Genomic DNA, 14,644 nt, shown 5'->3' with positions numbered 1-14,644 from the left:
TGAATAATAACTTGGTACAAAAATCTTCTGGTTCTTTAGTGGGTGTCCAATTGAATTGTTAATTATTTGACACATCATTATAAATTCTAGATATCCAAATCGATCATGCCTAAGTATAAAACTTATTGGATCAACGAATATCGGGTTCGCGATAATGCTTGATTCAATCTTTTTTTTTTTTTATCAATGTATAGTACATACCAAAAGGGAGTTTCGAGAGTTTATCTTTTATCTGCTTTTGGCCAAATACAAAAGAGTTATGAAAAGATATTTGATATTATATTCTTTCATTGTCTCTATGTGATATTCATTGCAACAAATATTTTTAAAACGAAGCAAATTTTTTCTGAATTTGTTGGAATAAAGTGCACTGTTAATATATTTTGTATTATTTGATAAAGTAATACAAGCTCTTCCGTGCCTTCAATATATTTTATGCATTTAATATCATATTAACATTATTTATTGCTAATATTAAATCCAAAAAATACTTTTTATTATCTAGCCCATCGCTTCCAATCAAATGATCAATATTGCTATTTGGGCTGCAAAAAAAAAAAAAAATTAGAGACATCCAATTGAATCACATCAATTGGACCGTCAAAATCAGTAAAATTTCCCTACACTTTTTCTTTTTCCATGATTGATTTTTGACAGAGATTCATAAGATGTTTTGTTATACAATAAGTACATACTTAATACCCTTTCATTCCACATCTAAAACAACTTTCTTCGTTCTCCTTTTTCAACGAGTAATTTTTATCTGCTTTGTACTTTTTAAAATTATTACCTTGTTATTGATAGTTTTGTCGATTATTTCATTCGTAATCTCGTGCACCTCCAAGTCCGTGTTCAATTCTTAATATTACATTTGTTTCGGATAATGTAGTATCATTTGCTTCATGAAATAGTACAGAATCAATTAGACGTTATTCATAATTTTTCACCAACAATTTATTATTTTGTTTAGATACCAACATAAAAGATATGAATTCTAAGCACACTTTGAAATCATACTCACGATATTACTGTTGAATGAGCATATTCGAGATATGAAAGGTGAAAAAAATTTCTCCAACATATATTCATTAGTGATTTTCTTCTCCAAACATGGGCTAAAATTGTAATATTTTACTCTTCAAGAACAAGTGATATTTCCTTAGAATATTAATAATGTTGTACAATTTTAAAGAGAAATAACAAATTACTATTTAGAAATATAAAATTTTAGCAGGGAATTTTGTAGTAGAAATGTTAATATTTATAGAATCGTGCTTCTTTAAGAGCAACATCGCGACATATTATTGATTAAAATTTGCACAATGAAAATGTATACATTAATAATTTTCATGCATAGTAATTCAAAGATATATTGGATAATCATAATTAAAAAAATGACAAATAATGATTACCAGCTTGTGTAGAGCTATTCAAATAATGACGTGCACATAAAATAATACATTAATGACTTGTTCAGTAGTGATTATGAGAGAGAAAAATGGATTACATCTACAATAGAATAAGTCAAAAATGATGATTCAAAAAATTAATTTTCGGGGTGAAAAATAAGAACCAAAGTAACAAAGTTCCAGTCACTATGCACAAGTAATCACTTCATGTAATGTACTATTGAAGGGCACATTTTTCGAAAATCACTTTTCAGATAGTTGTAATATAAAACTGTTCAACAAAATCATTATGTGCACAAGTGATATGGCAATCATAATTATAACAAATAAAAAGTTTAAACATAAAATAGGATAATGACAAGCACAATTCATAAGTGGCGTCACAATTATTGCATGTCTGTTTCAAGTGGCCTACGATAGATTTTTTTCTTATATTCAGATCTTGGAAACGAAAATAATGATGGTTGAGATTTGAATTAAAGCGAATTGTACTCATAACGTGTTATAAAATAAAGAGAAAATGAGAGTAAAATATAAAGAAATCAAAGGCTTTTTTGGTATTTTATTAAAAATCAAAACCTCATATTTATAAGAAAGAATAAGGGCCGAAACAAATACAATAATCAAGGTTGCATGAGTATAATGGTAATTTATTAACATATAATTTATAAATGTTAGTTATTTTTTATGTGAAATATATTATTCATTAACAACAATATCTGAAAACTTGGAAATATATTATAGGGAAATGCAACTTGTCCCAACTCTGGGACCGACCAAAATCCAGGGTGCCCTCTATTTTTGGGTCGGTCCCCGAGTTGGGACCTGTAGCGTGATTTGTAAATATCTTTTTTTTTTTAATTAGTTATTTGTAAGCCAAATGAAAACTTGCCAATCCATCCAAATTTCCAGCAGACATGGGATATCATTTACGTAGATCTTGCCAATACATCCAAATTTCCAGCAGACATGGGATCACATTTACGCAGGTGGATATTTTTTTATTTATTTAAAAAGTTAGTTAATATCCCAATTATGCCAAAAGATCGATAATTAATCTATAATTTCTTGTTGAATACTAGTTATTTAACTAATTAATCTCACCTAATGAGTCAATGTAATAGTTGGTAGGTGGGCAGCTGTTAGGTGTGATACGAGCGATTCTGCCATCGCCAATATAATAAAGTATTTGACGATTTTGCGTCCACATTCCAAACCGACACAAGAGGACAAAACATTGCATGACGCGACGATAAATGAACAAATTCACATAATTAATCGAAGTTGTCCGATATCAATTTTCAGAAAGGAAAAAGACGCTTGTACACCATGATGTACAGCGGGGGGTGGGGGGTCCATATGAATGAAATAATTGTGGGCCCTCTCATTGTGAAGGAGCCGAAGGGGTGTACAGCTAAGAGCTGTACACCAAGCATCACTCTTTTAGAAATCATATTTATTGATACAAGAAGTAGGATCGACGGGAGTATGTGTAGGACAATACACTTCTTGATGCAAGGATAAATAAACAAATTCAATTCATATAGTTAATCGAGGTTGCCATTTTATTGATTTTTTAGAAATCATATTTATTGACACAAGAAGGGTTGACGGGAGTGTAGATAGGACGATAAACTTCTTGATGCGAGGAATAAATAAATTCATATAATTAATCGAAATTGTCCAATAAAAAGATGTGTCATATTTTCCGACATAAGTAATGTCGACGTGAGTATAGATGGAGGACAAAACATTTTCTTAAAACGAGGTTAAATAAAACAAATCTATATAATTATTCAGGATTGTCTCAATAGAAAGATCGTATCTTCTTCTATATATTATATTTTTGGTTGTTGCTATCTTCATTTATAGGTGTCATGTTTTAGAATTTAAAGATGAATATTCATTAAATTAATTTAGTGTGCATGATTGATTTATCCTGAATGTTTATTCACGGTACATATGTCCACTTGAATGTCGCTAAGCATTTAAATAACTATTTGATAATGACTTATTTTAATTTATTTCAACACGATACAAAATTTAGTTAACAAAATGGCCTTGAAATGTTGCACTCGATATATTGCAACTAGTCAAATACAAAATAAGTCGTGTGTGGAAGATATAAATAATTATTGTGCGTTAAGAAAGTTAAACTATTGATTTTCAGTCTATTTTTTCCCTAGTAAGTCGATCTTCAAATTAAAAAAAAAAAAAATACAACTGTACAAATTAATGGTTGTTTGTAATGGTAGAAATAATTCTAATTTCCATTAAATAGTAAGGTGCCAAACCATCTTAAGATTAAAATTTTAATCTAATTCTAATGGTCAGTGGTGTCAAAATAGGCAGGCAGTCAGGCCACGATGATCTGACTCATTAAAAAATTTCATTGAAAACCAACCAAGCCTATTTTGAGACCATACACGCCCTTGTTTGAGCCTCATTTTGGGGAAAATAATGTATTTTAAATATTGAAGAAAATATGTGATTAAAAATTAAGGAAGAATTCTGGCCTTACGTGTAATATTATTTTAGAATTAAGTCAAAGTGATCGAATTGGTTGACAGAAGAGATAATTGACCCTCACATTTTGTGCGTGGGTCCCAAGTGAATAAAAAAATATCGATCTCCCAATGTGTGTGTTCTGTCATCCCCTATGTTAGTGTAGCAAAATTTATTATTTTATTGAAAAATATATAGTTGAAAATAAATTTTTAGAAGAATAGATTCAGGACAGTTCTTTTTTCAATTATTATAGACTAAAAAAGATAGGCAGGCCTAGTCCCACCTAGCCAGTCCGCAATATTGATGGGTTTGCGTGATGGTCAAACTCAAGATTTCGAAGATGGCCTACACACATGTAGATCGATCTAGATCAAACCATTCATTTTAACACCCTTGCTAATGGTCACTTAATAAATTTTATATAAATATTCAAATCAATAATTGGCTCTAAGGACCATATTGAAATTATAGCGAGTAAATTATATTTACAATTGTGACTTTAGGTATACATATATTGATTCTCACGTGGCTTAAGCAATATATATGCGCCTGTTTGGGAGTGATTTTGAGAATTGATTTTTTGATCGCTAGGAGAAAACTGGGATCCACTTGTGAGAAAAGAAATCAAATATGACGGCTAAAATAGTGAAATAACGGTCAAAAAATCAATTTTTTTGGTAAAAAAATTGAGCCCAACATGACAATTCTTGATTTCTTGAAGCACCAAAATGCACAAACTATAATAATTTTTTTTCGAAAAAGCTAATTTTAAGTTTTTCTCGAACAAAGATACCATGCTTATTATTAAGATTGTCGAGTGAAATATGCTTATCATAGACAACTATATTGCTCACCAACATTCGTACAAACTAATATCGACGCGAAGCCTGAAATACACATCCCCTTCAAAAGCATCAGTCATCAAAGTGGCAATCCCTCTAGCCATGAAAAAGTCACCAGTTCCACCAATGACAGATATTTCCCTAGTCTTGTTCATCAATGGATCAGCCCCAGCAAAGTTCAAGGATCCAACATGCTTAGTAGAATTGAACAAGAAGGAGAATCCGAGCCATGCACCGTATATAATTCTCTGATCGTACAAATACGTCCCTTGTGCCCGACCAACTGGGGGTGAGTGCAAATTGTTGTCTAAGGTAATGGGATCGTCGAACACAACTAGGTCACCAAAATTGTATGGTTGTGCCATGGCAGTCTTGTTGCCCCATGCCGGGGACCCGACTATGGCAGCAGTCGCATTGTTGTAATTATCCCCTTTGAAAAGTATGTCGTGAAAATAGAACACCAAATGGTTGCAAGGCCGGCGAGGGCGGCGCTTTTGGCCGTAGGTGACGGAGGAGGTGGAGGTGAGGAAGCAAAGGAAAAGAGCTACAATTTGTGTTTTAGAGACCATAATTGGTTAAACACAAGTGGGGGAGGAGACAAGTGTTGATTTACGTTGCTCAAGTGTTTAGTCTCATTATATAGGGTCAGATCTTGGCGTGGGTAGGGTTGGTGAATGATTGTAGCTTTATGTTAAAAATTCATATATAAAGTGGACCATCTTTTAACATTGATTACTTTTCTTCTATCCCAATCGATCAAGAATTATTGAGAGATTAATCTAGCCCGTTAGTTTTTCATTATTTTCAAAATGTATTTTTTTCTCTCTTATTTTTAACCACACATTCTTTAATAAAATAATATTACACGTAAATTCAAAATATTTTCTTATTTTTTAACCACACATTTTCCATCAAATCACTATTATAAAATACATTTTTGATAAATAATGGGAATCAAACATGCCCCTTTTCATACATCTCTTTTGAGGCTCTATTATCATCTTTGACCTTTTAATTTCTATTGACTCAAAAAATATAGGGAAAATTGCAGCTGAGGTACCAAACCTTTCGTTTATTAGCAGACTTTGCCCAAACCTTCATTTTGTGCCAGCAAAGGTCCCAAACCTTTCATAAATATGTAGTCGAAGTCCAGATGGATGGAAACCATCCATTTGACCGTTAGTTGACCAATAAAATTGAATTTTAACCAATTTTGACTGAATTAGAAAGGGTAAAATAGTAACTTGATAATTACCATATTAAATAAATTGAAAAAAATATCAAAAAATCAAAAATTAAGAAAAGAAATTAAAAAAAAGGGTTGTCTTCTTCAACCATCCCACCTCAACCCACCCACCCCATCTTTTTCCCTAAACCAGAGCTTAAGGTCTCATATTCATTCCCGACGATGAAATTAGAAAGGGAAAACGAGTCAACTCGGAACTCGGGGAGCTGGGGTCGGAGGACAAGCCAGACAATAAAAGTGATGATACCCAATATAATAATAAGCCCAATACCAAAGGCGAAGATGCGGTGGAGACAAGTGGCACAACGGGTGGAATATGGGTCCTGGTTGTAATTCTGCTTGTTGTAAGGGTTATTCTGGTAACTGTAGTAGTCGGTGGTTGGAGGAGGGGCTGCGTAAGGGTAACCCGTGCTGGACAGAGTTGGATTGGTGTTGACGGCGTAACCGTTGGGATAGGAATTATGGGCCGAGGCGGGATAGCCTGTGACAGGTCTATTCGGGTCTTCCATAGTCTTAGATTATAGAAATATTGTCTAGTCTTCCGAGGTGGTGGAATTGATGGGGGTCGACGGATTTGGGCGGAGATGGGCAGCCGAGGTTGGGTAGTCGATGGCTTCAGATTATGGTTGGGGTGAGGTGGGGGTGCAGTCAGGGAAGAAGATGAAGATTGACTATTTTCTTTTTTCTTTTTTAGTTTAATTTAATTGTTAATACTATAGAAAAATAATGTTAATTCTAAATATATCATTTTACCCTTTTTAATTCAGTCAAAATTCAATTTTATTGGTCAACTAACGGTCAAATGGACGGTTTCTATCCATCTGGATTTCGGCTGTATATTTATGAAAGGTTTGGGACCTTCGCTGGCACAAAATGAAAGTTTGGATAAAGTCAGCTAATAAACGAAAGATTTGGTACCTCGATTGCAATTTTCCCAAAAATATATTAGATTAGCCATATTTGTCATGTGCATATGTGTATACACATCGCTTAAATTCAAAAATAAACCACTTGGGTATTGTAATTATAATACAAATTTTAGTTAATCTCTCATTAATTCTTGATAAATTTGAAAATAATAATCCTTCGCGAATTGTCTTTCTTTGTCAAGCTTGTTGGGACATTCCTCTCAGGCACTGAATAATAAAAGTAGACATGATGATTAATACGTTTGCTACGCCTCTTTTGAAGAGGCGCTAGGTCATCAACCACGTGACTGCTATGAGGAAAATCATCAAGGTCCACACTCAATCAAACTGCTTCAAAATAGTTTGTTTATATTTCAATCTTTGCAAATCGTTTTAAAAAATAAATAAATCTGAAAATAAATTCATTTAAATTTTATCCAACCCAATTAAAATTGAACACATCGAAATTAAAAATATAAATCCATTTTATACATAACACAATTAAACTCAATCCTTAAATAGATAATTATATATCCCAATGATCAAAATTTTCTTATTTTTTTAGTTATTTTTTCTTATATTTCATTGGTAGTTGTATTTTTTATTATTATTATTTTTTTTGTTTAAATTCGTGCCAAGCTCCCTTAAATTTTTAGCGTACAATAATTTTTGTTTATTTACGTCTCAATTTCTGTAGGGTCACGCAATTAATTATTTGCATTTGGAAAGAAAGTATGTTGGTCACATCAAAATTATTTTCAAATTATCATCAAAATAATTAACCTATTTATTTATCACTAAGGAAAAGTTAAATTATGTAATTGACCTCGAATTTTGTACATTCAATGTGGCCAACAAATTTCAAGGCCTCCCACATCCACGCAAACGTACTTCTTGTATATTTGGACAAATAGTTAACCACACGCAGCTTCCTCCAGTGGGGTTAGAGTTGGCCACGCGTACTCCAACGGTCAAATTAGTTTGGGGAATAAATATAAAAGTATGAAAGAGCCTTAGATGCATGCATCCAATGTAAGGAGATTCATTCTGGGGAGAGAGAGAGATGCGATGAAGTTCTAAACTAAGAATCTAAACTTGTATTACCTTGAAATGACACTAAATATAAGCGTTTATCGTAAAAGAAGGTAAATAAGAGTACTTGGATGAAGAGACACGTGACCTCATCCGTGTGGTTGGTGCCTCTTGTCGAAGACTTCAATCAATTATAAACATTAAATACTAATACCATTTTATTATCCATAATATCTAGCTTGCGACTTTAGACTTGATTTGATTTGTTGAAAATGATGGCGGTAAAAGTGATTTGTCGCATCAATTACATATCAAAGATTGCTTAGCAGATCTCGTGCCAAACTCCTTTCGTGGCTATTGGGTGGTATTGAGCATCTCTTACCCCAAAAGCTAGCGTGGTATTAAGCATCTCTCACCCTAAAAGCTAGTTCAAGAGGTGAGGCTTTCTCTCACACTTATAAATTGAATACCAACGACATCCACAACTAATGTGGAGCAACCTCAACAATCTCCCCCTCACACATTGGGTTTTGTGGAAGACCAAACACGTCTTCCCCTACACATCGGGCCCTGCGAGAGACCAAACACGTCTCTCCTTACACAATGAGGCCTGCGGGAAACCAAACCAGTCTCCCCCTCACACAAGCCTATATTTCGGTGATTGTTGGGTTGAAGACTTATTTATAAATCAGACTCTGATATCAATGTTGGATGGTATTGAGCCTCTCTCACCCCAAAAACTAGCTCAAGAGGTGAGGCTTTTCCTCATACTTATAAACTGAATACTAACTCTATCTACAGCCGATATGGGACAACTTCAACAGTATCCTCGCCTCCCCCATAGTTCTGTTCTTCCCAATGAGGTCTAATAATCTAATGGGGCCAATGGGTTCGGTCAAAACTACCTCGTAACCCATATTTACTTGCCATGTAAGATATTTGGAGCCTTACATATGAGGCGTAACATAAGTGAAAATAAAAATTTACTTAAAAAGTAAAGTTTAGTTACTTTTAAGATTAGGCTAACATTTCGAAGTTCTAAAAGTTTACATCACTTTGGGTAGATGGAGGTAGGTGCAGTCAGTCTTGAAGTCAACCATGGAGTTCCCTTCAAATTTTTTTTGTGGAAAAAGTGCAAACAAATGCCGCTGGTTTTTTTGACTACCACACACAAACAAATGGATGCACATAATTCCATTCTGTATACCTAACACAAGTTAAAGAACTCAGTTTGTATCCATTTGGCTCTAAAAATTAAAAGAATATTCCTATTATATAAAATTTTGGGATAAACCCATTAAGCAGAAATTATTTAAAATGGGAACCAAGGAAAAATAAGGATAATGTCAAATTATGGTCCCATACGTTGTTTGTCGTGGGGGCGATTTCCAAGTAGACTTTAGTTTTCATCCTTCATTATTGGATTTTCTCTAATATACTTATCGTTTTTTAATTTTTGCACACCACGTTTAATATTACTTTTATTTTTTGAGTCAAAAAAATATTTTAATTTTTTAAAAATCGAATATTTCAGTAATTTAAAATTAAAATAACGGTAATATACTTTTTTCCCTGTGTTAGTAGAAACAACAACATTTTTCATAACTTAAAATGATGCTCATGACTTAAAAAAAAAAATAAAAAAATAAAATAAAATAAAAAAATGTGATCTACATAGTAGGACCAAACTTGTTCAACCAGCCCAATTTTAGAATGGACTAATTTTAACAAGAATAAAGCCGTGTTGTCAGAAGAAAATTGGAACAAGTCAAAAATATAAAATTATGGTATGTTTTATCAATTGTTATTATAATGATTGCAACTAATTATATGATCAATGATTAGATTGATTTGTGTTCGGTAGTGAGTCGGATGTGAATTACTTGTAAAGAATTGAGGTCGTTAAATGAATTTCTTGGTAGATGATGTATTTATTCTTTTGAAATTTCACATAACGATACATTGAGTTTACTAATTATGTAGAATTAAATTTACTCAAGAGAGATTTTCATGTAAATGTGAGAAGTTCGACCAAATACACATATTAAGTTTTTCATAGCTTTTTATAATAAATAAAAGGGGAGAGTTAAGAAGAAATCGTGAATTCTAGTAGTTTTTTCATTATTTTAATCTCAAAATCAACATTGTCAACTAGTTAGTTAATCATAGTTTAGTCTACTCTAGAAAGTAGAATAGCAAACAATTTTGTGTTAAATTTTTGTAGTTCAAGTTAATAATAGGATTAATTCGAGTCAATTATCGGTCATATGGTCCTCATGGAAATGATAATCTGAACTCTCTAGGCCCATTTTTACTACAATCGAATGAGTTTTTGACGTCGTTATGAAGAATTGTAGTTATATTTATTGATTTTAGTTAATTCTATTACTATACGAATCTCAAATGAAACCTTTGAATTACTAGAAAGGTTGTTCTTTACCAATGCTCCGTTTCCAAAGCCGAACTGATACTTCGTGAGGAAACAGTTGGTGTCCATGAACTTGATGCCTATAAATCTCTGTTACCACAAATAGCCCACAAAAATAAAATAAAATAAAATAAATGAATAGATCACTTCAGTCAGTTAAGGCAGGACAAGCACAAATAGGTTTATCATTTATGAGAGCTGTGGCGCGAATCGCCGTATCACCGAATCAGGGACAAATTTAGAATTGGATCTAAGATTGAGCTATAAAATTTCAAATCGAGCTACTACGTGGAAAAAAAATTTACACATAAAAAAATGGTTTTTTACCAAAAAAATAAATAAAAAACCTTTAAATAATGTTTTAATGTTTAATAGCTCGACTCAAAAACTAAGTGGGCCATTTGAAGGAAAATTTCAAGAATGGTTGCTCATGGCCCATTCACTGAGTGATAACCCATTAAAAGCTTAAAGCCATTTACATAAATGTTTGGCCCATTTGTTGTGCGCCATAATCTTTGTGTTTATACGTGTTCCGCTTTCATTTTTGTGAGGCAAGCGTGGAAAGAAAGCAACTGAGTCACCTAACTTCTTCTTCTCCTCTTTGTGAGCAGCCACCTTCATTTCTCTTTGTGGGATTCCTTGCTCTTTGTGGGATACACATTTCTTGGGCAACCTCAGTGGAGTATAAGGTTGAGCATAAAGTTTGGAGTAGCCTTGTGGTGTGGATTTAAACCGAGTCCTAAACTTTTGTGATCACGAATGTATTGACTCGAAAATCGAGCTTCCTTAATTAGTCAAGATGTTGTATTGAATGTATGGATAAAAAAGATATTTGACCAATTTATAAGTTTTAAAAAAATACCAAACATTCTCTTGTCATTGTCAAAAATGACCACCATGCCAAAGTTGAAACCAAATTAAGTACTATTCGTGATTTTGGCAGATGTTGCATTAGCAAGATCTGTGCCATTGAACAGGGTGTCAATGTGTCGTGGTAATAAAGCACAACTAGAAACACAAAATAATATTGGGAGAAATAAAAGAATGCAACAAGATTTCTTGACAAGCTTAGTTTTATATATATATATATACACACACACGCACACTATCTATCACTTGTGGCGTGTTTTGTTAATATAAATACTAAATAAAGCATAACTTAAGAGAGGGTTGGGTGTGACTTCCGAAAGGTAACTATATGTCATCATGCCCCTCGCTGGTTGGATTATGGCAAACTCGTGGTCATTGTCTAAAATAGCCTCTGATGATTTCATCATCTAACAATATTTTAGAATCGGATAGTCCATTATAATTGAGATCTCCCATGATCTTGATGCTCGTTCTATTGGGAGTAGAATGAGAAGTTGCTTAGTTGTGAAAGAAACTGGTCTTATTAGTTATATAGTCAAAGAACTCTCAATTAGAAAGTTGAACGTTTGAACAAGGTTGTCTTGTGAGGAATATTCCAATAGTGACATACCCCATAAAGGGTTAGTTTCATTGCAAAGCAAAGATATGAACCATACTTATGGAGACTTAGCGTCCGTTTGGGTCCCTTCCAACTTTTTTGACATAAGTGGGGCTCATGTCTGCCACTTTTCTCATCCATTGGCAGCAGTTTATTTCAGTCAAATAGACCGTTAAGGTAGTTGGACAGAAACATTCTCCAACATATATGTCAAAAGACAAAATTGCCCCTCATTCAATCACCCATATCCACATTTTCATTGATTAGTGGTTGGGAGGGTATTAATGTCATTTAAGTATATAAAGTGAAGTGTACCCTCCATTATTAATGAAAACATTTCCCTTTCATGGTACACGTACGTCCTGAACAACTTGACACATGAGGCCGCTTTTGTTTGAAAACTTGGCAAATAATGAGAATTAATGAATTTTAATGGGGCCAAACGGGGGCTTAAAAACTCCTTGTTACCAAACTTTCCAAATGTATCGATAGGGCCAAACATTGGCCAAACTAATATCCATTTAGGCAAATATGTCCTTGCTCAGTTGCTTCTCTTACTGGATTATTGAAGAACATGGTATACTTATACGAGAAAATACACTCAAAATATTATTAGAACCTAAAATAAGTGAAAGTGACCCGTAAAAATATAGGTTGTTCAATTAGATCGAATACTATAAACTCGGAATGTATTGGTCCATTTAACTCTAAAGATTGAGAGGTACAACGTTCTAGATGAAAATCTGGCTAAGTTTGAAATTTCTTACTTATTCGAAGTGAATGATCACAGTATAATATGAGAAAATAGACACTCAAAAGTCAAAACATTCCATTATTAATGCTGATAATAACTAAGACTTGCATGCCATACTGCTATGCAAAATTAAAACCATATATATCTAACTTGTACCTAAGTCTTATAGCATTCATACAACTTAATATCCATCTGGAGTCTAAAATAGAAATCACCCTGGAAATCGTCTGTTCTAAATGTTGCAATCCCTCTGGCCATGAAGAAATCGCCGGTACCTCCGACTACCGAAAGGTCCCGAGTTTTCTCCGGCAGAGGGTCTGCACCCATGATGTTCAAAGTCCCTTTATACTCAGAAGAGTTGAATGTCAAAGTGTAAGCAAACCAGGCATTGAAAGTGTCCTTCTTGTCATAGAAATAGAAGCCTTGAGCTCGTGCTACCGGCGGTGAAAGAAGATGACCGTCTTCCGTCATAGGATCGTCGAAAATGACCATCATACCAAAATGGGAACCAAGTTGAGTGTCATTTGTAACTTTTGCAGAAGTTGCATTTGCAAGATCTGTGCCATTGAATAGGATGTCATGGTAATAGAGAATGATTCGCTTGCACGGTTCATCTGGTTTTAGTGTCTTGGAAAGGATAGAAACACAAGAGATTGTGAGGATAAAGAGAAGAATGTAACAAGATTTCTTCACAAACTGTATCATGGCTATGGCTACGGTGTAGGTCTGCAGGTTCAACTTGGGAGGAATATATAGAAAGTTTCCATGCTAAAAACCGTACATTATGTCAAAATCGAGAAGGTGAATTTGACGGTAATAGACAGCATTAAAAACGAGAAAGAAGTTAATTGTATCGTCCTACTTGCTCTCATACACTCTCAGTCGAGATACTTTTTGGGTGATCTCGTCCTATGTGATGTTCTTTAACATAAACATATCGAAGATCATTGTAAGGGAAACTCAAGTTTAGCAATTACAGACAAGGCGTCTTTGTCCTTCTTGCTGGTCATATTCTAGAAATTCTGCAGTGAAAACAATGATTGAAATCAGTGTTCAAATCCGTTAACTAACTGATTTTAAAGCTTAAACAGTTGAGGGCGAGAAACTTATTAAAATGTTATCTTCGGCATATCCTCTTATATGAAAGACAAATCAATTTTTTTCCCCAAACAAGCTCAGGTTTGGCATCATAACATATTAATTACATATTCTATTAAAAACATAGATGTGACACATTTATTTATTTAAATGTTATATTCAACAAAACTGAAGAATATAATTTGACGTCATCTTTGTCCTGTTTCATTTTAAGATCCCAAATATTCTTATGCAATAACCCAAGGCTAAAAACAGGAAGTGATTTCATTAGGTTCCAAAGGAAAGGCCATGGTGAAATCAATTAGTCTGTAATTGAGCTCCATTCTTTAAAAAAACTAATTTTTTCAAACTAATTTTTAACACACATTCCCGTAATAAAATAATTTTACAAGTAAGTTTAAAATTTTTTCATACTTTTTAATTACACATTCTCAGAAAAAAAAGCACTATTATAAAGTCGCTCAAACAAATTAACATTGAAGCCGACAAGAAAAATGACATTTTTGTAATATGTAAATAATAACATTCATTAATTACATGTTGTTAAAAGGGATTTATTGCAACAATCAGTAAATGTATATTACCGTTGATTAATTAAATTGAAATTTGACAACATTCTTTAATGCATGTTGTTAATGTGTCCTTTTATAATATTTGCTATCCGCTGTCGTTAATTGCTTAACAACGTGCAAACACTACAAGAAAAAATGTTTTTTGCAACATGTAAACGGCAACATTCACTAATTGCATGTTGCTAAAAGGAGTCTACTGCAACATTCAATAACTATATGTTGCCATTGATTGAGAAAATTAAGATTTAACATTGCCGTTAATTATTTTTGACAATGGGCAATCCACGTTGCCATTATATTCGAACATTGCTGTTAATTAATTTTAGCAACGTTGCCGTTAATTAGTTTTGGCAATGGGCAACCACAACAGACACATGAA

The 14,644-nt window shown here is 33.2% G+C and overlaps 3 protein-coding genes across 3 annotated transcripts; all 3 read right to left on the bottom strand.

Moving 5' to 3' along the window:
• Positions 1–4,646: 4,646 nt before the first annotated feature.
• Positions 4,647–5,383, bottom strand: LOC111398574 (disease resistance response protein 206-like). Its single transcript, XM_023025539.1, has one exon. It carries the CDS (start codon positions 5,326–5,328, stop codon positions 4,768–4,770), a length of 561 nt encoding a protein of 186 aa, XP_022881307.1. The 5' UTR covers positions 5,329–5,383; the 3' UTR covers positions 4,647–4,767.
• Positions 5,384–6,103: 720 nt separating this feature from the next.
• On the bottom strand, positions 6,104–6,514 carry LOC111398195. Its single transcript, XM_023025130.1, has one exon. The coding sequence runs from the start codon at positions 6,512–6,514 to the stop codon at positions 6,104–6,106; it is 411 nt and encodes a 136-aa protein (XP_022880898.1).
• A 6,205-nt stretch (positions 6,515–12,719) lies between these two features.
• On the bottom strand, positions 12,720–13,393 carry LOC111399216 (dirigent protein 5-like). Its single transcript, XM_023026481.1, has one exon. It carries the CDS (start codon positions 13,298–13,300, stop codon positions 12,752–12,754), a length of 549 nt encoding a protein of 182 aa, XP_022882249.1. The 5' UTR covers positions 13,301–13,393; the 3' UTR covers positions 12,720–12,751.
• Between the last annotated feature and the right edge of the window lie 1,251 nt (positions 13,394–14,644).

Source organism: Olea europaea, chromosome 8 (assembly GCF_002742605.1).
Source record: "Olea europaea var. sylvestris chromosome 8, O_europaea_v1, whole genome shotgun sequence".
Lineage (NCBI taxonomy): Eukaryota > Viridiplantae > Streptophyta > Magnoliopsida > Lamiales > Oleaceae > Olea > Olea europaea.
Note: the sequence above shows the minus strand (reverse complement) of the source record. Positions and strands in the feature narration are given on the sequence as shown.

Bases quoted from the DNA above. Each gene is read 5' to 3' on its own strand.
- LOC111398195 (XM_023025130.1), bottom strand. From the start codon at position 6,514: ATGGAAGACCCGAATAGACCTGTCACAGGCTATCCCGCCTCGGCCCAT.
- LOC111398574 (XM_023025539.1), bottom strand. From the start codon at position 5,328: ATGGTCTCTAAAACACAAATTGTAGCTCTTTTCCTTTGCTTCCTCACC.
- LOC111399216 (XM_023026481.1), bottom strand. From the start codon at position 13,300: ATGATACAGTTTGTGAAGAAATCTTGTTACATTCTTCTCTTTATCCTC.